The sequence below is a fragment of the Nycticebus coucang genome, chromosome 12 (assembly GCF_027406575.1).
Source record: "Nycticebus coucang isolate mNycCou1 chromosome 12, mNycCou1.pri, whole genome shotgun sequence".
Taxonomy (NCBI): Eukaryota; Metazoa; Chordata; class Mammalia; order Primates; family Lorisidae; genus Nycticebus; species Nycticebus coucang.
Window position 1 is genome coordinate 60,404,919 of NC_069791.1, and position 20,440 is coordinate 60,425,358.

At 47.9% G+C, this 20,440-nt stretch overlaps 1 protein-coding gene across 7 annotated transcripts in view; it reads left to right on the plus strand.

Moving 5' to 3' along the window:
* CACNA1C (calcium voltage-gated channel subunit alpha1 C) overlaps window positions 1-20,440 on the plus strand; it is a 650,685-nt gene that overhangs the window by 449,988 nt on the left and 180,257 nt on the right. For 4 of the 7 annotated variants that reach the window (XM_053555460.1, XM_053555464.1, XM_053555461.1 and 1 more), the window contains exons 8-9: window positions 9,518-9,621; window positions 16,884-17,056. In XM_053555460.1, the coding sequence (XP_053411435.1) occupies window positions 9,518-9,621; window positions 16,884-17,056 (277 nt within the window). Of the gene's footprint in view, window positions 1-9,104; window positions 9,209-9,517; window positions 9,622-16,883; window positions 17,057-20,440 lie in introns of all 7 variants that reach the window. The other 3 variants (XM_053555459.1, XM_053555465.1, XM_053555462.1) reach the window with 1 other exon arrangement.

A 20,440-nucleotide genomic window follows, 5' to 3' on the forward strand; every position in this document is an offset into this window, starting at 1 on the left:
CTCAGGCTCATGCTCAGTGAGAACTTGGTTTTGAATAATTTGTAAGACAGAGGAAGTTGAACTTAGGACACTTAGGCAAATTTGTTTTATTTAGCAAACCAATCCAATTCCCAAGTGGACCCTAACTAGGCCTTCCTTGGGTAGGTCCCTCTGGCCAGCCAAGGGCAGAAACATCCTTCTGCCAATGGTCAGTTTCTGCCTATGTGCATGGAATAAATGATTGCATGGGACTATGCTTTGGGGCCTCAACCCCCAATGGGTTTGAGCTTCAAACCCATTCTTACATTGCTATGGAAAAGCCTTTCACGGTATTGAATTGAGGGTGGGTGTGGGGTGGGAGGCATCAGTATAATTTCCTTTGCTTAATGACCATGCTGTGTTTTTGTGATCTTCCTTCAACACTCCCTTCCTCTCCCCCACCTCAAGTCACTGATACCCCACCAACCAGACGTGACCATAATGACAGCCGAGTGGGGAATGAGAAGATGCACACAACTGCAACCATCAATTTTCAGCAGCTGTGTTGTGCTTTTCCCCCTGGGGTGTGTGAGATGGAGCTCAGGCTGGGGATGGAAAACATGTCAGAGGTGAAGAAACAATCCCAGGCTCGTGGGACGTGCCTCTCTCTGATTTTCCCAGCACCTTTCCAAAATGGCCATGTTATATGTGTGTGTGTGTGCATGCTGGTGTGTGTGCGCACACACATGCGCATATGCCCACCTTCAGCTGAGACCGGCTTCTGCTTCGGTATTCATGACAGAAGCACTTCCTAGCCCAGTGCTCCTGCTTTCAGACAATTTCCCTAATTGCTTTGACCTTCCTATGGCCATTTCATCCTTTCTTTCTTCTTCCTCCCTCCCCCTCTTGCTTCCGTTCCCTCCTCCTCCTTGGCCTCTAAGACCATATCTCTAACCTGCAGACTCTCAAATCTCCAAGTGTTTTAGCATCACACATGGAGCTTTCTAAATATAAAATAGCCAGACCTCCCTCCAAGCCATTGAATTACAAGTTCCAAAGTTAGGGCCCCAGTGTCTGCATTTTGAGAAAGCTCTCCATTCCCAGGCTGGGGTTTGAAAACCATGGAAATCTAACCTGTCAAACCCACAGGGGCTGCTGTGATACCACTCGATTTGAACCTGTCTCAGGAGATAGTTTCCTTGGAGACTAGAGAAGTAGGTCTTGTATGCAGAATAATGAATGTCCCTTCGAACCCAAAGGGCATGTCAAGGGATCTTGGGAAGGAACAACCAAGACCTCCAGGCATAACAATGAATGAAAACCCTGGAGCAGGGCCCTCTCCCAAGCAACAGCCTGGGGAAGAATGGGTCAATAAGCATCAAAGAAGCAATTGATCAGTGACTGGGTACGGCCTGGGTAAAGGGGATCAGGAAGATCACCTATAGCAAAAGGCAGATAGCCGCCTCCTATTGTGGATGGCATAGGGTCTGTTGCTCTTTTTCTCTGACATCTGTTATGATCTTGAAGAGTTAGTGGACTAAAAATAAAAATGTGGTCAAGTCGTGCTTGAACATTGCCTCAGCTAAGAAAGCCATCACCCACACATTGGGTCAAGGCCACAGCAAACTGAGTGATTTGCTTAGAGTGTTTCTTGTACCCAGCGCCCGTGGGAGGAGTCTGCAGGCGAGAGGGTAAAGAGGCTGGACACTGGACTTGGCAGCTAAACCAAAACTCAGGTTTGGGCTGTAGTTTCCTTGGGGAATTCTTAAGCCAAAGCCTCACCATCTACTCCAAAAAAGTCTAATCCTCTTATAAAGCTAGGTGGGTGGATGAGGAGAGTGTGCTCAGATGAAAAGCGCTGGCCTTCAGGGTCAGTGAAGCACCAGGAGGGGGAAGAACCCAGCGTGGTGAAACATGGCCCTTGATTTCCATTTCTACTTTCAGATGTTTTGTAGACTCACCATCCTAGCCTCCTGCATATATTCAGGACTGCTCATCTCACACGGTCTAGACATATGCCCTCCTAAAGATACAGCAAGATCAAGCTGATCAGCAGGACTCTGTAGTATTCTCGGATGGGTCTGACAACTCGGGTCAGCTTGAAGCTCTGAGCATTCCCCACTCCGCACTGTAGCTGGATCACGGTTGGGTAGCGTAGGCACCAGTCAATTACGTATCTTTTCAGTGCTAACTTTGTGCCCAGAACCCAAGACAGCTCCATGCTCGTGGGAAGCAGCATGATTTGGCCACTGAGCTAGTGTAGGACACCCAGGAAAGGTTGCATGTGAGAGCCATGGTGAGGGGGAGCAGTTGAGTATGCTAGAACATGTGGTTCCAGCTCTTGGGGAATCAGGAGGCCTGAGTACTTCTTCACAGCACATCCCGTCATCCTCTGCTCTCCCAGTGCCCTTCTCACCAGGAACTCCTGAGAATAATGTTGCGGGCAGTGGAGCACAGCAGAGTGCTTCTGGTTGGCATTTTCCAGGGTTTGTGCCCTCCGTACCCTTTGGGTCACCCTCTTCTTGACGTCACCCCCAAGTGGTTTTCCCATGATCAGTTTTTCTACTGATTGTTTTAAAAATTAAAAATTTGCCTTAAAAATACAGTTAGAAGAGCTGGAAATGGTGGTGGCTCACACCTATAATCCCAGGACTCTGGGAGGCGAAGGCAGGAGGATCACTTAAGCTCAGGACGTCCAGACCAGCCTGAGCAAGAGCAAGATCCTGTCTCTACTACAAATAGAAAAATTAGCCAGGCATTGAGGCGGGCTGCTTGTAGTCCCAGCTATTTGGGAGACTGAGGCAAGAGGATCACTTGAGACCAGGAGTTTGAGGTTGCTGTGAGCTATGGTGACACTAGTACACTTCAGCCTGGGGCAACAGATCAAGACTGTTTCAAATAATGGTAATAATAATAATTATGAAAATAATAATAATGTTAGAAAGAATACTTAATGAGAAATCATAAAGGGAAGATTTTTAGAATCAAAAATAGTATCTTCTAGTATCTGGGATCAGTTTTGGTTCAACCAACAGAAGAACTTGGGAACAAAAGTTGAATGTTTTGATTTTCATACATCAGTTGTCAGCTCCACACTTCATCTTGCCATCCCACTTACCTGTCTGGACATGCCAAGAAGATATTCCTACTAAATTCACACGCATGCATACTTTAACAAGACGGCCATTCATCTCTGGGCTTGGTGCTGTTGAACTATCCCTTATTTATGACAAAGATTTTTTGCATTGAACTACCTTGAATTTGACTGTTTTACCCTACTTTTCCTCTCCATCTTGTCTTCAAAAAGCCACCTCCTCTCACTACAGAATATAGAAAATGAGTCTCTGAGGCATCAAAAAACAAGGCGTGGTGGAGCTGAATTCTACCAATGGCCTAACAGTCAAGAGCAGAGAGAAACCCTTCAAGGAAAGCAGAGACAGCATCCTGAGCTCTCTGTCCAGTATCGGGGCAGAGACAGTGTTCAGTCCTACTTGGGACTCTGTGGTCCTTGACCTTTACTCTGCCTCACAGTACCACCCACTTAGTGCACCTGCTGCTGCTTAAAACAGAGATTCCACTATCTCAACAGGAAACCGGCCCTTTAGAAATGTATCAAGGAAGGGACTCTCCATCTCTCAAAGCCATTATTTATTTGCTTATTGAGTTTTATTTTATTCATTTCATTAGTAGTAGAGGAGTCCTTATTATTCAATAATTCAATTTAGCAAACATTTATTGAGCATTTACTATGTTCCCAGGACTGGGCAGGGTGGGGGGAAGGGGCTCAGAGAAGCACAAGGCCTGCCTTCAACAGTTCAGGCTCTATCCTGTGCAGGAGTGTGGCTGAGCGGAAACTTGCGAGGGCCCAGAGCACCCAGGGCAAAGTGGGGCTGGTAGACTTCAAGGCTGGACAAGGACCAAGAGAGAGTTTCCTCGGCCTGAGAAAGCAAGCATTGTGCCAGTCTGGAAGACTGGAGAGATCTGTATTTTAGTTTCTGTCCACACTCGCTGGCTCAGACCTGCAGACTGGGGGAAACCACTCTCTACAAAGCTTCCTGAGATTCCATACCTCAGTGCACGATCCCTTCTGATTTCAGGGACTATTTTTATGATACATGGAGGAGTTTATTTTGTTGGTTTGCCTTTTTTCCCCCCATGCAAACTGGATTTTTACTTGTGCTCTGGGGGGCTCCTGAGTTCTCAGCCTACAGCATAAGCAGGTGCAGGGGAAAGAGCCAGGTGGCACCTGTTCCCTGCCTGCTGCTCGTGCAGTGACCGAAGAGGCTGACACTTGTGTCCTAGCAAGCAAGGTGACCTGGGTCATGAGTAGTCACAGACTCACAGAGCCATTACCCTGGGTGACTGGCACTCACTGGTGGCAGCACATCCTGTCCTCAGATGACATGTGTGTAAAGCACCATGACTGGTCTGAGCTTGCACCTCCTGCCTTTTGATGACAGATGACAGCCTCTCTCAACATTCACTGTCAGTGTTCAGTCCTTGTGGATCCCCAGTACCTGCAAATCCAGGAACCATGTGGGACGTGCCACACACAACCTGAGAACCCAGGGAAATCAGCTAGGATCAAGAGCAGCCTTGAGGGGATGGGGCAGGGGGATGTGGTCCCTCCTATGTATCTTTTTGGGAAAAATAAATGATGGATTTGAATGTTTGAGGCTGGAGTTCCCCTTAACGAATTACATAATGGTTTCGGAAGAGTCTGGTGGTTTTCATGGAATATTCCCTTTGCTTCATCTGCAGATCCTTGGACTGGAAAGGCTATGTGTTTCAGCGAGGGCAGAGTACATCCCATTAGTTCTTGGGCCTGAGGCCCTCATGGCTGCAGATGGTGGACCTCAGTGAGGTTCACGTCTGGGCACCTTTAGTAGGAAAGTTACAGAGACCCAAAGTACGTTCAGCCTAATGGTTTGAGCAGATGTTGCCTTTATTTCACCTCTGAATAAGGGTGTCAGCAATCTGGGTCACTTTTTTAAAGTATGGCTTTATTTATTCTCTCTCTTCTTAGTAGGCCTGTTCAAGCTGATTTAAGACATCAACCTCATCACTCCCGGCATTGCCCTACTTCAGAGCCACCTAGCTTTGTATGCTCTCTACCAAGTCTGCCCCTAAAAGTAGGTGGCCCAGAGTAAAGAGGAGAAAGTAAGAGAAACCAAAGGGGCCCTTACCTTTCAGACCAGAGCTGGGCAGGCCAGGGACTTGCCTTCTGGCGGCTGTGGGCTCCGCCCACCCCAGGAATGGTAGTTTTCCAAGGATTCCCTGGAAGCTCATTCATCTCTCATTTGTCCCCCTCCTGTGCCCCTCCCCTGCTGCCCTTCACCCTAAACCTCTTATAGAACTAGCCCACAGCCAAGCTAGTGGCAGAAGCAGGACAGCAGCAGGGTGGGGACTGAGCTGGGTTTGGCCCTGGCTGTCAGGACCATGCCCATGAGGTCTGGAGCTCCTGCTCTTGAAGTGCGTCAGGGTGCTGGGAGCCCTTCCTTCACCTGTGTGTGGGAGGAGAGTGCACCCAGATGGATCCAGGGCCCAAGAGAGTCTCCAAGGTTTATAGGTTTGTGTGGCTTTGAGGACTGTTTTCCATGAAGTTAAATGTTCACACAGCAGCCAGTAGGAGAAATTTCATTTCAAGGGGGTTGGCAGAGTCCACCCATCACCCTCTGGACACTGCCCAGGCTCTGAAGGCAGCTCCATGAGGGGATACAGTGAACATGCCCCTGCCTGCTGGCACTGGCTGCCCCCACCTGCCAGCTCAGTGCAGACCTCCTCTGCCACCCTCCATGCTCTGACCCACACGTGGGGAAGGTGCTCCTACAGGCCTCAGTTAGAATGAGCTGCTCAGTCACAACAGCAGGCCAGTAACTTGGGTCCACATGGGCTCTTGGGTTCACCCTTGAGGCCATATACATTGGGCTACACACACGTGCATTTGTTCTGGTGAGAGCCTGCACTTTCTACCAGCTCCTCCTAACCTCTCCACCCTCCTAAAAAGGTAAAGAAGCACTTTCTTTTTCCTAGAGGAAAAGGAAAGCACTTCTTCTGACCCACTGGCTGGGTTTACTCTGAGAGAGGAAGAGCCACCAGGACGCCCAAGGTTCCACACAACTTCGGATCCCAGTTTCCATCTTCCCCTGCAGGGGCCTGGGACTCCCAGCCCTGGGCGATTTACAACCCTGTTGCTTTCAGAGTAGCAAAGAGTCTAAAACAAAGCACAGCATCTTACACATGGTCAGCACTCAGAGTAAAATGAGGTCTGCAAAACTAGCCCATCTGGGTCTTACCTTCCCTCCCTCATCTCATTTCACCAAACCTGTCCCACCTAGGTAGCGCTGCCACAGTTTTGTTTTTCTGTTCTCAGTGATGGAGACTTTTCACCAAACACCCCTCTGCAGGCTTGGTTTCTTTGCACTCTTCGTTCAGACTGTTGCCTTCTGGCTAAAATGAGGCTCCCACACTCGCTGGGATATGGACCAGGACTGATGCGGAAAGAATGTCCACCCTGCCTCTCCTAACAGCTGCTATTTTGCTGGGTATTTTAGCGATTTAGCCACTAGGAAAATCCTCCATCTCACATCCAGGAAGGCTTTACAGCTGTAGCCTCTATTTTTAACAGAGACCCTTATTCCCTTCGCAGGACCACATGGGCTCCAGGCTTCCTTCCTGCTCCTTGACTTCTTTGCCCACAGTGGCCCTGCCTGGCCATACGCACTGCAGCTGCACACAGCCAGGCCTCCGTTGTGTACAGAGCCCCTGCATCCTTCCCCTGTGGTGGCTGCAGGGCAACTGAGGCATTCTAGTTACTTTAAATTATCTGTATCCCCTGCCAGCAAGGGCTTCCTATTCACAGCACAGTGCCTGGCACTAAGATAATTCATTCAGAGAACATTTGCTGAGTATCTGCCACATGCACATAGAATACACCAGTGAACAAAACAGACCAGGGCCACCTGTCCTGTAGACCTTATACTGTAGCATGGGAGACAAGCAATGGGTAATAATAAAGGGATGGAGAAAGTTAACAATGCGGTTGTAAAGCAATAGATGAGGTCAATACAGTAGAGCAGGGCGTGGGAATGGTAGTGCTCAATAAACACAGGTGAAGTTGAACTTCTCGACTTCATGGTGCAGTGGCGTGTGCTGGGCACTCTGACCTTCCTCACCTGCACAGTTCAGACCAGTGATCCCCAGCACAGAGCGTGCACCAGGCACTGTGGCTGTATCTAGTGGATTTCTCTAACCAAGCATAGTAATATCAGGTAAATATTAATGGATAAGAAAGAATGTTGGGATGTCACCTTGCAAACCATACTACATAGGTCTATTGGTAGTTTTCATTCTTTTTTATTCCCAGCACACAGAGAATATAACATTTATTCAGCCTTCTTAGGTAAATGTATAAGGCTGCTCAGTGCCTGCAAAGCCCAAGGGTGAGGGCATTGATATCCTGGCATACCCAAGCTGTTTGAGGCCCTGGAGTATAAATGGTAGCAATGCTGAGCACACTTCAACACACCTTAGACTCTCCTGGGGTGGTTAATATGCAGAGTTCTGAGCCATGCTGAGAACATGGGGGGCAGGGCCCAGAGATCATCTTTGTTAACAGTTCTCCCAGATGATCCTGACCACACTTCGAGGAACTCCGCTGTACAACTTAGCAGAGGTGTGGGGGGAATTGCAATACTTATATGGTTGTACTTGAAGTTGGGAGTTGTGGAGGGAACGACATACATCAGTGGTTCTCAAGCCTCAGAATCACCTGTAGGGCTTGTTAAAACATGGGTTTCTGAGTCCACCCCAGAGTTTGGGGGTGGGCAAGATGTGCATTTCCAAGCAGGCTCCCAGAAAATGCTGATAGTGCTGGCCACGAGGCCTCACTTTGAGAACTGCAGATGTGTGTCATTCAAGAAGCTTGTGTGCCTTACAAAGTTGGCTTTCTCTGAGCAAATTTCACAAGGACAAAGTTGGGGTTCATTCTTAGGAAGCTAAGACTAAACCCTTTTTAGCCAAATAGCATGAGAAGAAATAGATTTGAGAAACTAAATCAGAATAAATTTCCTCTTTGATAAAAGCCTGCCCTATAAGTTATCTTTATACCCACCCTCTAGCCAGTAGTGAGCAGGTAAATGCTTAACAATCTTTCCTGGGGCCAGGGACCAGGGGACTGATTTGTTGTGCCTACCCATTTCTGTGGTGTAAGTATTTCCACCGTGGCCATTTTCAAGCTGCTAGTGTGAAGCCACTGAACGTGGAATTGGGAAGAGATGTGCAGGGTGAGCTTTCCTGGGCTCAGAGGAGTCAGCACCCGTGTGTGACTGCCTTCAGCCACTGTGGGGGTCTGCAGCCTTTCACAGAGAGTCTCCGTCGTTTGGGTAGTTAGTTCCAGTCACAAGTCCCAAGTTAGAGACCCTTTCCATCTGAGCTGTGGTTGCTGACATAGGAACCTTTCTCAGAGTACATAAGACAAAATCACTGCCTGTCCTGGCCTCTGGCCTAGGTGCTTCTGCAGCCCTGGGGCTTAGCCTCGAAGCTCTGGGCATCGCCCAGGTCCTTGGAAAAGCCCTTTAGGAAGATCTCTTTCCTCACATAACCCCTAGAACAGTGGTTCTGAACCTTCTAATGCTGTGACCCTTTAACACAGTTCCTGTGGGTCACAACCACAGGTTGAGAACCGCTGCCCTAGAGTATCATTTCTCCAGGCCTGCCAGTAAGAGTGGGTGCACTTTAGACACCAAGGTCAGTGTGCCTCAGGATGCAAGGGAAGATTTAATGGCCACATAAACCTAACTAAGCTAAAACCATCTCATGCTGAAGAAATTATTTTTCGAGGTAACCCACCTTATCAGACAAGTGACTCGGAAATACTGGAGAAATTTTTCTTTCCAGAAAATAAAACAACAGAGGTGCCAGGCATTCCTCTTGAGGCAGAGCCAGTGATGGCCCTTTATAGTCACAGGGAAGTACTTTGAGTGTAGATGATGCCAAGGGTGACAAGTGGATCTTAAGCCACATGGACTAAATCCAAATCCAGCCCCATGTGTGTCCTCCAGACCTGTCCACACACTCTCTACCTGCCTCTTCGCTTTAACTCAGCTCTGCTTTCTTTCTTTCTTAACTTTCCTTCATCTTTCCAGATGCAGGACGCTATGGGCTATGAGTTACCCTGGGTGTATTTTGTCAGTCTGGTCATCTTTGGATCCTTTTTCGTTCTAAATCTGGTTCTCGGTGTGTTGAGCGGGTAAGCTGACCATTTCTATGTCCTCTTTACAATGCAGCCGAGCAAGGTCTCAGGTCCCAGTAGATCCATTGCCAGGATCCTCAGGGACGGGACCCTAAGAGGCCCAGGAAAACCAGAAAAAAAAAAAAAAAGTCTCCATTCAACCACAAATTCCGCCCCCTTAACTGGGCAGACTATCTGGCCTCTGATTTGCACCTGGAGGATCCCGGCCCCGGTGCTGCTCGGGTCAATGTCCCGGGAGCCGGTGACGGGCGCTGGCCGTGCTCGGTTGCTGAGTGTGTCTCACTAACTATCATTCCATTCTTCCAGGTCAATGATGCCGTAGGAAGGGACTGGCCCTGGATCTATTTTGTTACACTAATCATCATAGGGTCATTTTTTGTACTTAACTTGGTTCTCGGTGTTCTTAGCGGGTAAGCAGGACCAAGGAAAAAGGTCTTGATTTTTCCATTTATTTTTATTTATTCTCTCTGCTCTTCCTGACTCTATTCTTTTTCTGGCTCTGATGAACCTGGGGTAAGGGGTCACCTTGGGAGCCTTAAAGTGACTGTCCTTGGCCTGGCTGGGTAAAGAGTCAGATGCACAAGAATCGATCGGTTGGTTCGGGTGGCAAAAGATGGAGAGATGCCTGGCCCACCTGTCTTTTGCCAGCTCACCCAACTGCTGCCCAGCCTCAGGCAGGCCAAATACGTCTCTTTGTGCCTGAATGACATTCTTAGCATCAGGGTGGCATGGTAAGACCCTTGAGTGAGACAGGTGTGAATTTAAGGAGGCACCTGCTGGACATCTTTGTGGCAGGCTGATGGTAAAGATTTCACATCACTGTTACTCAGCGCTGAGCAGGCCAGGGTAAGAAGAGACTGGTTTCCAATATGAATAACAAGTACTGACTCCAAATCTAATTCTCTTCAGTTCTAATTCATGGACTGATCTGTCCATCTCTAGTGTTTCCTTTTCTGAATGGGACATTTAACTATTTAAGGCCTCAGATTATTTAAGAATAGAGATGGACTACACTTCCTTTCAAATTTATCTAGTCTATCTAATTTTAGCCTTTACTCAGATGAAATTATAAAAGTAGCACAAAGTTGGAAAGTCAAGTAGCCCTGAGGATGGCCACTTTTCTGTATGGAAACACGGCCTTTCTTCAGCCCACCTTCTTCTTTGGAAGTTCACATCAGCCATGCCAAGGCCTAACACCTAAAGGCTCCTGGTGACCTGCTCAAGGGTGACCCACTCTGCTGCCTTTGCTACAGGGGGTGGGGGTGATCTATTTCTGCTCTGCTTGAGACAGGTCAGCTGCTTTGAATAGCCTTTCCTAGAAATCTAGAGACCTTTCTGCTGGGAGAAATTTAAGCATAAAGAGAAAGACTGCTCTTTGCTTTTACTCAGTCCATGAACTGGGCACCGCCTCTCCACCTCCTATGGCAGGAGCTCTGGCTTCACCCTTGGGAATCAGGTGAAGGAAAGAACCTGCCCCCGCCCTTGCCCTTCCCCATGGGGGTGGGGTGGTCTGTTAGAGATCTAGGTGACATCATGCCTTTTGCCAAGGTGAGGCCACGCAGGAGACAAGTGCCTTCCATCAGGGATAAAAAAAAGTAGGAGTAGAACAACATAAGTGGGTCCCTGATTAGTTGCCTGGAGGGTAGATGGGTTGTCATTATTATGTTCAAACACAAGAAAATGCTCCTGTGTTTATATGCAACTCTCCAAGGAAAGCATTGAAAAATTTACCCCAATTCAAAAGAAAAACTTGAGCATCCCAGCTCTGCACTTGCTAGATGCGTGATGTTGGACAGACTTCACTTTTTTAGACCTACTTTCCCCATCTGAAAAAATTTAAATGATAAAACCAACTCACAGCTATTTGTGATGATCAAATGAGATCATTTGTGTAGAATACTTAGCTTAGGAACTGGTGCATAGTAAGTGCTCAATCACAGTGCTGTCATTACAATGATTGTTATTTCCTTGGTACCTATCATAACTGGAATTATTGAATAGAATCATCAAGTGTTAGGACCATTCCAATCTTGCCTTTCAAAGCTGAGGAATATGAACCCAGACATGAGAAGTGAGTTGCACAGGGTCACTTTGCTGGTAAATAGCAGACAAGGGCCAGAACTCAGCACAGCCTTGTTCCTCTCCTCCCATCACTTCCCGTTATAATGAGCTTGAACTGTAATATAAGTCACAGCTCGAAACATTTAAAAACTGTAATTCCACTTTCTTCCCCTAAAGGTTAGGAAGCAAATCTGAGCAAGTGAAATTCTCAGCAGGAGTCTGAAGTGAAGAACAAAGGCTAGACCCTGAGGGCCCTCAATAAGCAGAGTATGTGCCCAAGTCATTCCTGGCCCCTGGAGGAGTGCTCTTCCCAGAGGTAGCAAAACAGAGCAGTCAAATGGTGGACGCTGCTGATGTTAGAGGGAAAGTTCTTTAGAAGGCCATGGCCTGACTCAGTCCAAGTGAGACAGGCTGTGTTTAGACACCTTCCCAAAACCCAGCAGTTAGTAATACTTGAAAATGTTGGGTTGATTCTGAACAGGGACAATAAAGCTATTTGATTTCTGCACATGGGAGCCTGAGTCCATACATTGATCTTTCCTGGAGACCTTCCCCAACATCTCCTCCTTACAGCTCCAGAATCACTGGGAGAATATGCGTCAAGGCCGATAGAGGGTCTGCCTAGCAGAACAAAGAGGTGTCTGTCAGTGAGCACCTCCACTTCCTGGTTTAAGGAGGTCCAGGGCTGGCAGCTCTGAGTGGGCCACCCCCACCCCATGCGGTGACAGGAGCTGCGGTCATGGCCGAGCACACCATGGGGAGTTTCAACTCAGCATCTTGATTAGCCAGGACAATAGAAAAGTCCCCCACAAGAAAGCGGTAAAACACCAACTTACTCAGACTTCTGATTAAACCAACTTTCCAGAAGCATTCAAAAAAGTCTCCTAGCTCCATGCAATTCACCGTGACAATGACAGCATTAACAGTCACTACCATTCTGTGTCTGGCTCTGTGCCTGGTGTTTTAGGTAGATTAGCTGGGTTAATGCTCCTAACAGCTCTGTAAGCGAGGTGCTGTTCCAGTCTCCATGCTACAGTGAAGAGGAAAGTACCTCAGTTCTTGAGGTACTGAGGAAATGGAAAATGCAGGGTCAATGAACCCATAGCCTTATCCGTAACCTCCACATTGTACTCTCCCCAACCCCACATGCTTTCCAAAGACAAGTCAGGAAGTGGGGTGGGGAAGAGCAGACGCTGCAGTAGGAAGGGCCTGTGAGGAGTAGGCAGGTGCAGAAGCAGTGCATGGCAGGCTACTGGAAACAGCCAGTGGGAACAGAAGGCGGCCCAGTGGAAAGCTGCAAAGGCACTGCCCTGAAACCTGCAGCAGGGCTGGGTTGTTTAGCATGGGGGCCTGGCGGCTGGCAGCCTTGCAAACCTTCGTGGTCCCTGAGAGAGAGCAGAGACACCAACCTAACAGCACTGTAGTCTTGGAGCCTCTAGAGATAGGGGGAGCAAGTGTGAGACCCTACATCCATCAGTGAAGGATCAGCACATCCTCATAACTCATCCTCATAAATCATGTCCTTCCGTCACCAAGGAAAGGTTGGCTTGTGCTTGGTGTGTCTCCTCCTGAAAGTAGAGGAGATGACACTCTATAAAGCTTTCATTTAAAAGGTGGGAATTTAACTGCTTTGGTCATCAGAGGGCTAGGCATCCTTTATCTGGAACATTCACTTATCCAGAACACCTTGTTCCTGGCGAGGCCAGGTAGAGCTAGTGTAAAAATACACATCTCTTGGATTTTTTTCAAAATACTTCCGTGTTCATTATTTGTTGATTTTCGCATCAATCTTATGCAAGAAATAGGATTGATATAATGCAGATAATGGTCAGATTATAGTTACTTTCTCCTCCAGTAATCTCAGTCTCCCCCCTTCTAGAATTAGAATGACAATAGTGGCAATGGGATTCTTGAAATTGCACTTGGTGCTGTCATGAGGTAGAAGTTTCCAGACTCTGGGATTTGTTTACCTTTGTTTTTAAGTGACTGCAGAGGCTTCAGCTGTGCACCTTCAGCTGGTGCAAGGCTCAGGCTCTCTTGCAGGGTAATCATCCCAGCTTTTTTCCCATTGAGAGATGGGTATGTCTCTTAGTTCAAAAAAATGCAGAGGACTAGATAGGTCAGCATTTTACACGAAGTATGACTGGCCCTGACTCCACAGTTAAGACGCGAGATCCAGGTCCAGAAGAAAGCAGTGAAAAGGCTAGGACATAGACGCCTTGCAGGCGGGAGCAAAAGAGACGCAACATATGTAGTCCTTGCTCCTTACTCACATTCTATAAAGTTACCATGTACCAACACTGAATCAGTGAGGACTGAGCCATCATTCCTAGGGAAATACAGGGTTAGGTTCCTGCAAGCCTTGGGCTCACAACATTTTGTCAACCTATCAATACATAACCTTATTTTATGTGTTATACATAACCTTGTTTAAAGACACCTGACTCAATAGATATTGTTGATTTATCAACATTAAACTGTGGCTGACAGCACTGTAACCCATGCCTGAATGAAGCTTATTTAACACACATTATTCTGGCATAAGGCACACACAGCCTTCTTGCGCTTAGCGATGCCAGACAGTCCTTCAGCACTATGCTTGGGGGCTATTCAAAACAGCAAAATCACTAACAAAAATGCAAAAAACGTGGCACTAAGTAGACCGTAGAAAGGACACTTGTTTGTTGTTTGAAAACTGAAACAAGAAGGCGGAACGTTGCCTTGTTTGACCTCAGCTGGGAACAAGTGAAGTTTTTGCCATTTGTGCATGTCCTCAAATGGCTGTGAAAGTGCCACAAGTGTTGATATGAAACTTACAAACAGTCCAGTGAGTAGGTAAATTCCTATGTGTGGAGTCCACACTTATTGACCGGGTTGATTGTCGCAAGGCTGAGAGCCCGGGTGGTCTGCACTGATGGGACTTTCCACGTGTCCCAGCCCCTGGCTCTCCCCTCCACCCTCATTTTTCCATGCTGGCCCTTGCTGTCTTGTGACCAATCCCACAGCTGTGACTGATTGTCGTGCCGGCTGTGGGCTCTGGGCCTGTCAGGCTGGAGCTCCACGTCTTCATTAGCGCAGTCTCCAGGGCAGGCACCTGGCTGGCATCCAGGCAAGGAGGTGCAGAAAGCCAGCGCTGTCACCCATGAATCCTTCACCACCCCGGGCCTGCTGAGAGAAGCCTTGCTCACCTTCCATCCTTCCCCAAGCCTAGTTGTGCCCCACACTCCGGGGGAGCCGCGATGCTTAGACCTGACGGTGCTGCTCTCCACCCCCCTTCACAGCCCCAAAGCCCATCCTTCTTCTGCTAGAGAAAATATCTTCAGGCCAGTCAGAACCATCAGCATACCTTTTTTTTTCCTTTTCTCCCTCTGGATGTTTATTTTGGTTCCCCCAAAGGCCTTGGGTTATAGATGGTGAACTTTCATTCCACGGGAAGGTGCTATAAAACAGGGCCTGGGCCAGCTGTCCCTCCTCCAGTTGGATCCGAGTACTAGCCTCTCAACTCCAAAAGAAGGGTGGGGAGGTGTGTTGTAACCAGAACGTGAACCCTCTGCAAAGTCATTCACAAGAGCTAAAAGGAGCCGTTGGCTACTTAGCCCCTTTCAACCTCAGCCCCACTCCAGAGGAAAGGAACAGAGAATGCAAATGGGCATAGGCAGAAAGATGCCCAAGAGAGGGGCCTTTGAAATGCAGTTTTTCAGTTGATTTGCACAGGGAGGGAAATGCTATAGGAAGTTAGCATCTCTGAAGAACGAAGCCCAGGCCCAGGAGGCTTGACCAGCTCTAGGGATCTTTCCATGCCCATCCCCAACGGTGAGAGCAGGGGGTGCAAGCAACACAAGGCCTCATTTCCACTGTGAGCTGTCAGTCTGGCCCCTTTTCCCTGGCATACAACTCCCTGGGAAGGAAATGAAGGTACCTGCTGGTTGGCAGGAAGCCTGAGAAATAGCAAGTTCAATCCAATTAGAATTGGATTTAATCAAATGTAAGAAAAAATTCAATCTAACCCAGAGCATCGTTAAGGTAGCAGTTGAAGAGGACTCGTTAGCTTAGAGCCCCCACATTCTGCCAATTAAAAAGTTCCCTGGACTCCACCCCAGCCCTGTTTTACCATAAAAACAGTGTGTGCTAAAATCTATGCTTTCCTAATTGGCACAGGCAGAATGCAAAGACTAGACAGTGTATGTGGTGACAGAGCCATGCCACATGACTCTGGGGTTTAGGAATGGAGGCTTTTATCCCCTGTGCTTTGCTGGTACTCTGCCTCCTTCCACGGTGCCTTTCCTACAGTGTAGCTTGTACGAGAAATTCTTCAAGGTGGTTTCAGCAGCCTCTGGCCCTGAGCCAGGCCTTCACTGGTGAGAGGAAGAGAAACCAAGGTTCCAGGAATTAGCCAGGATGCCCGTGCATGTATGCGAATGTGCACACAGAAGGGCCCCATTTCCCACAGTCTGCGTATCAATGACAAATCCTCTCACATACCTATTTTGGAAGAAAAGCTACAGACTTGCTTGAGAGTTGAGAACTTGCCTTGTTGATGATTGCCTTCTGCTGCCACCCCCCTCCTTGCCAGAGAGTGAATTTGAAGTCAGAGAGAAAATTAGGACAGAATCATAGAAAAGAAATAGTCATTCTATCAGAAATTTTTCAATAGGCCCTTCTTCCAGCAAATCCCAATCCAATTCCAATTTCTACTCATTATTACCTTAAACTGAATGCATCATTTAACTTTTATATCATCTTGATTTTATGTATTTTTCTATTCTGATTGGATTTTCTTTTTCACCAAAAGGGCAGCCCCCAGGACATTTTCTTGTGTTTGGAATCCTCATTTGTCTCCATGTGGGAAAGAGCCTTCTACATTAGAAATCCTTCCAGTCATGCTAAGAGTGGCAGGTAGAACTTTAGTAATAGAAATAAAGGTTGAGGAGATTAAATCTCCTGGGTCCTAAGTCAGTAGTGTACCGATACAATTTAACAGTGTGCTTTTGGAGGGTGGGGAGGGAGCCCTGATTTATAGTGTTTGCCAATTACAATGGTGTAAATACGCCCACCATGGCTGATCTTGAGCTACAAAGTGGACATCACTGAAGCCAGAGTTGGGAAGAGACAGGCATGACTGGCTCTCAGGACCCAGTGTGAGTGAGTGGCTTTGGCACACTGCCAGTCCTAACACCTTGTGTCACTTACAGTCCCATGTAGGATTTTTTAAGTACCACCCAGTACAGAGTGGAATGAATATGCATGTTCCATAACTGTGGTAGATGTTTTTAATTACTATTTGGATGGAAGGGGTTTCTAGGTCTTTGGAGAGCACTTGTTATTAAAAGGCAAAGCCTGTGATCATGATGCAGAAAAAAGGAAGGTGGACTTTCTCCATCTCCATGGGCTGTGTTAGGAATGTCCCCTGCAGTGCTGCTTTCCATCTCTGTGAGAGTGACTAGGGAGACTGTGGAAAGCAAAGCAGAGATGTGCGGGCAGGTTTCTTGGTGCAAAGCAATTAATACTTTTGTTTCTCCTTATCTCCATCTCTCCTTCCATACCCGACCCTCTTGGTGCTCCCTCCTTCTCCGTGCTCTCCTGCCCTGCCCACTCCTCTCACTCTCGTCAGAGAGTTTTCCAAAGAGAGGGAGAAGGCCAAGGCTCGGGGAGATTTCCAAAAGCTGCGGGAGAAACAGCAGCTGGAAGAAGATCTCAAAGGCTACCTGGACTGGATCACTCAGGCAGAAGACATCGACCCCGAGAATGAGGACGAAGGCATGGATGAGGAGAAACCCCGAAACAGTGAGCAGCCATCTTCTGGCTTTGGGCTGGGTTCTGGGAGAGAGGAGACAGTGTCAAAGTCAGCTCAAAACCTTTCCCACCAACCTTTCTTCAGAGGCCAAAGTCTGCCCTCCTAGAGCAGCCCTTGTCTCAATGATCACAGTCATTTGCTGCTCATAGCAATTAGTCACACGTGGGAAACAATTGTGATTGATCTATAAAACCGTGTATTCCTTTTAGAATCTTTGACCTTAAAAGGCAGTTGAGAGTTTTCTAAGGTGAAGCCTTTTTTAAGTCAGACATCCTCCTCCTCCTCCAGGCTCCATCTCTTTGGGCAGAGGAGGAGGCTTCCTGCTCCTAGTTTGAAAGGAATAAGTCCTGCCAAGCAGCTGTATGGAAAACTTCATACCTGCCTGGGATTCTGCCCCCCATTTGCAGTAGATTTCCAGGCACTGTCCAACTTTCTCACAGGAAGAGGGAGTCAAAGGTTTCTCCTAGGAAAGGTAGATTCAAAGATCTGGGAAAGTGCTAAGTGGCAGGGTCGGGGCCACTGGAGGAGTTGACAGAACAATTAGATTACAGAAATTGAGCTAGATCCCTTCCTCTGGGGTTTCACGGGTAGTCTACTGCTGGGATAGAAATGAGAGTGATGGAGAATATTGACTTTCAGAGCATCAGAGATGATGCATCCTGGAAGTTTGGGCTCTCATCAGACTAGCCCAGTGGTTCTCAAAGTGTGGTCCCTGGACCAGCAGCATCACATGAGAAATGCAGATGCTTGGCCCCCACTCCAGACGTCTGTGTTTGAACAACTTCCCCAGGTGTTCAGGGTGCATGATGCATTTGAGAACCCCTGGGTGAGCTCTAACTACTCTGTGCATCTTTCTCGCTTAGCCCCAGTCTCTATGACTCTAACCACTCTTTCTTCCTCTTTCTGTGTACAGTATCTTTCTCTTTCATTTTACATGTTGGAATAAGTGCAATTCTGTCCCCTCAAGCACCCTATCCTAAAACCACGTTCTTAAACAGTGAGCATCTAGAGTCGTCAAGGAACCAGGCAAGCTAAAGCGTTTACCAGGAAGTTTGTTGATACAGAGCCATGCAGGTGAGGGCAGGAAGCCAACACCCTAGGCACAGAGGGTGATGCAGAGATCCCCGAGGGAAGGGACATGTGGAGGAAGAGAGAAGAAGACAGCCAACGTGTTTATGGAGAACAGAATCTCTGTTGTCTTATTTCAAAGATGGATTTAATAAATCTATCAACTCTTCCCTTTCTGATAATGCTGCTCAAGGTACAAATACAAAATTAAAGCATACTAACAATAAGGGACTGGTAACAACATAATTTAGTAACCTAAGGAGGTCTGCATGCTCTACTAAGTAGTTGTGCAAGTTGGAAGACGGAGCCTTTGATGGATTATAACAATGAGTGAAGATGCCGTGGAGGGTCTTTCTGTAAAAATGTGTGACAGCTTCTATTACACTGCGATGGAACTGTGGAGTAGTTGATTAGTTTGCGGCACTGAGTGGTATGGCTCATAAATAAACTGGCCGGTGAGCCACAGAGAGAAGCTTACCTCGAAGCACAGGAATTGCTGTGCCAGAGCTGAGCCCCTAGTTGATGATTAATGGTGATGAGCATTTCTCTTAGCGTGTGTTATTAAAAGCATGAGCTATCCGCTGCATCCTTAGCAGCCAGTTACCATCCACAGAGACACACAGTTACTCTGGTCTCTGCCTAAGGCAAGAGCTTCCAAGGGGAAGTGTGCTGCTCCTCTGTCTTGCCCATTAAGTGAATAAATTCCAAGGAGCGTTCCCAGCATGGAGGATTCTCTGCCACCAGAGCAGATCCCATTGACAAGGCCCATCAACCACATTTCTGGCCAGCCTTTGCAAAGAGCATAATGAACTGCCCACCCCAGTAGGCAGAGTCTCTGCCAAGATTTTCATAACCCCAAATATGGATGAAATCAGACTCTGGAGACGACAGTTCTCTCACCTTGCACTGCTCCCTTGTAGCAGGAGGAGCGTTTGGGGTCTGCTTCTGGTCCTTTTTCAGTGGAAAGCCCCAGGGAGATGGGAATATCCAAACTTTCAAGGTATAGAGGATAAAATAGACCCATGTGAGGAAATGGAATGTGAGAGTCTTGGGAACGGAGCCAGGGCGAGAGTCCAAAGGACCGCATCTACTGGGGCGTCCGATTAGAAGTAGGGTTGATGTGATTAAGTGATTGAGGCATCAGAGGCCTAAGAGACGTGCAGAAAAGGCTAATCTATGGCTGGGAAACTGCATTCTTGTCTTCAGGACTTGAAAGTTTGCTCTTTGAAACAAACACAAAGGGAGAAATCCTGCCACAAATGGAAACATATGTATGTTTCAGGTAATGGAGTAGCTTAGCCTTTGTAATTTCTAAAAGATTATAGTATGGGATATTTGCCAGTTCTTCTCAGCTCAGAACCAAAGTAGTCCTTTAAGATAAAAGGTCTGATCACTTTTCATCAGCAGCTCTGGTGCTGCAGCTTCTACCCAGGCAGCGTCCCAGGCAGCGTCCCCAGCAGCGTCCCCAGCAGTGTCCTCGGCAGTGAGCCCTGGGTGTTGTGTGGGGACAGCTCCCAACGCACCACGGCATGGTCCCCAGGCACTACTGAGGGGAGCTCAGCCACTCAGTTTTTCTGGGGAAAGCTACAAAATCCACCAAGGAAGTGGAACAAAAAGAGGCCGAGAGGGTAACAGAGAGAAAGTGCAGAATTGGGAGGTATTTCTCCAAATAGAGTAAACGAAATGGCCAGTAAGTTATATACAAAAGTATTTTCCAGCTCATCCATCTATCCATCCACAAATTAAAAGTCTGCTGTCTGCCTGGCACTAATGTAGGCACTGGTGAGATAGCCACAGGCAAAGGAGTCGAAACTCCCCGCCCTGGTGGGATGCATGCTCTCATGTGGAGGCAGACAGGGAATGATAGTGTGTCAGAGAGCACAGCACCCTGCAGAGCGGAAACCGTGGGCTGGGTGTGTGATTTAGATGTGGTGGCCAGGACTCCATCTCCCAGAGGAGGCAGCATTGGAGTAATGACCTGATGGCCACAAGGAAAGGATCCATATAGGTATTTGGAAAAAGAGACTTCCAGGCCGAGGAAAGCTGATAGGAAGGCTGAGATGGGTGTTGGCCAATGTGTAGGAGTAGAGGAGGCTGGTACAGCCAGAGGGGTGACTCAGGAGAGCTATGAGAGCTGGGGCAGAGGTGGCCAGGGTGGACTGCGTGTGTTTCCATAAGAGCCTGAACTTTCCCAGGAGCAGGCCCAGCTGCCTCTTCAGGTCTTGAGTGAGGCACCCCTGTGCACTGACAGACGTGGGCAGGTACCACCTGGCTGCCGAGTGCACACAGAGCCAAGGTGGGGGAGA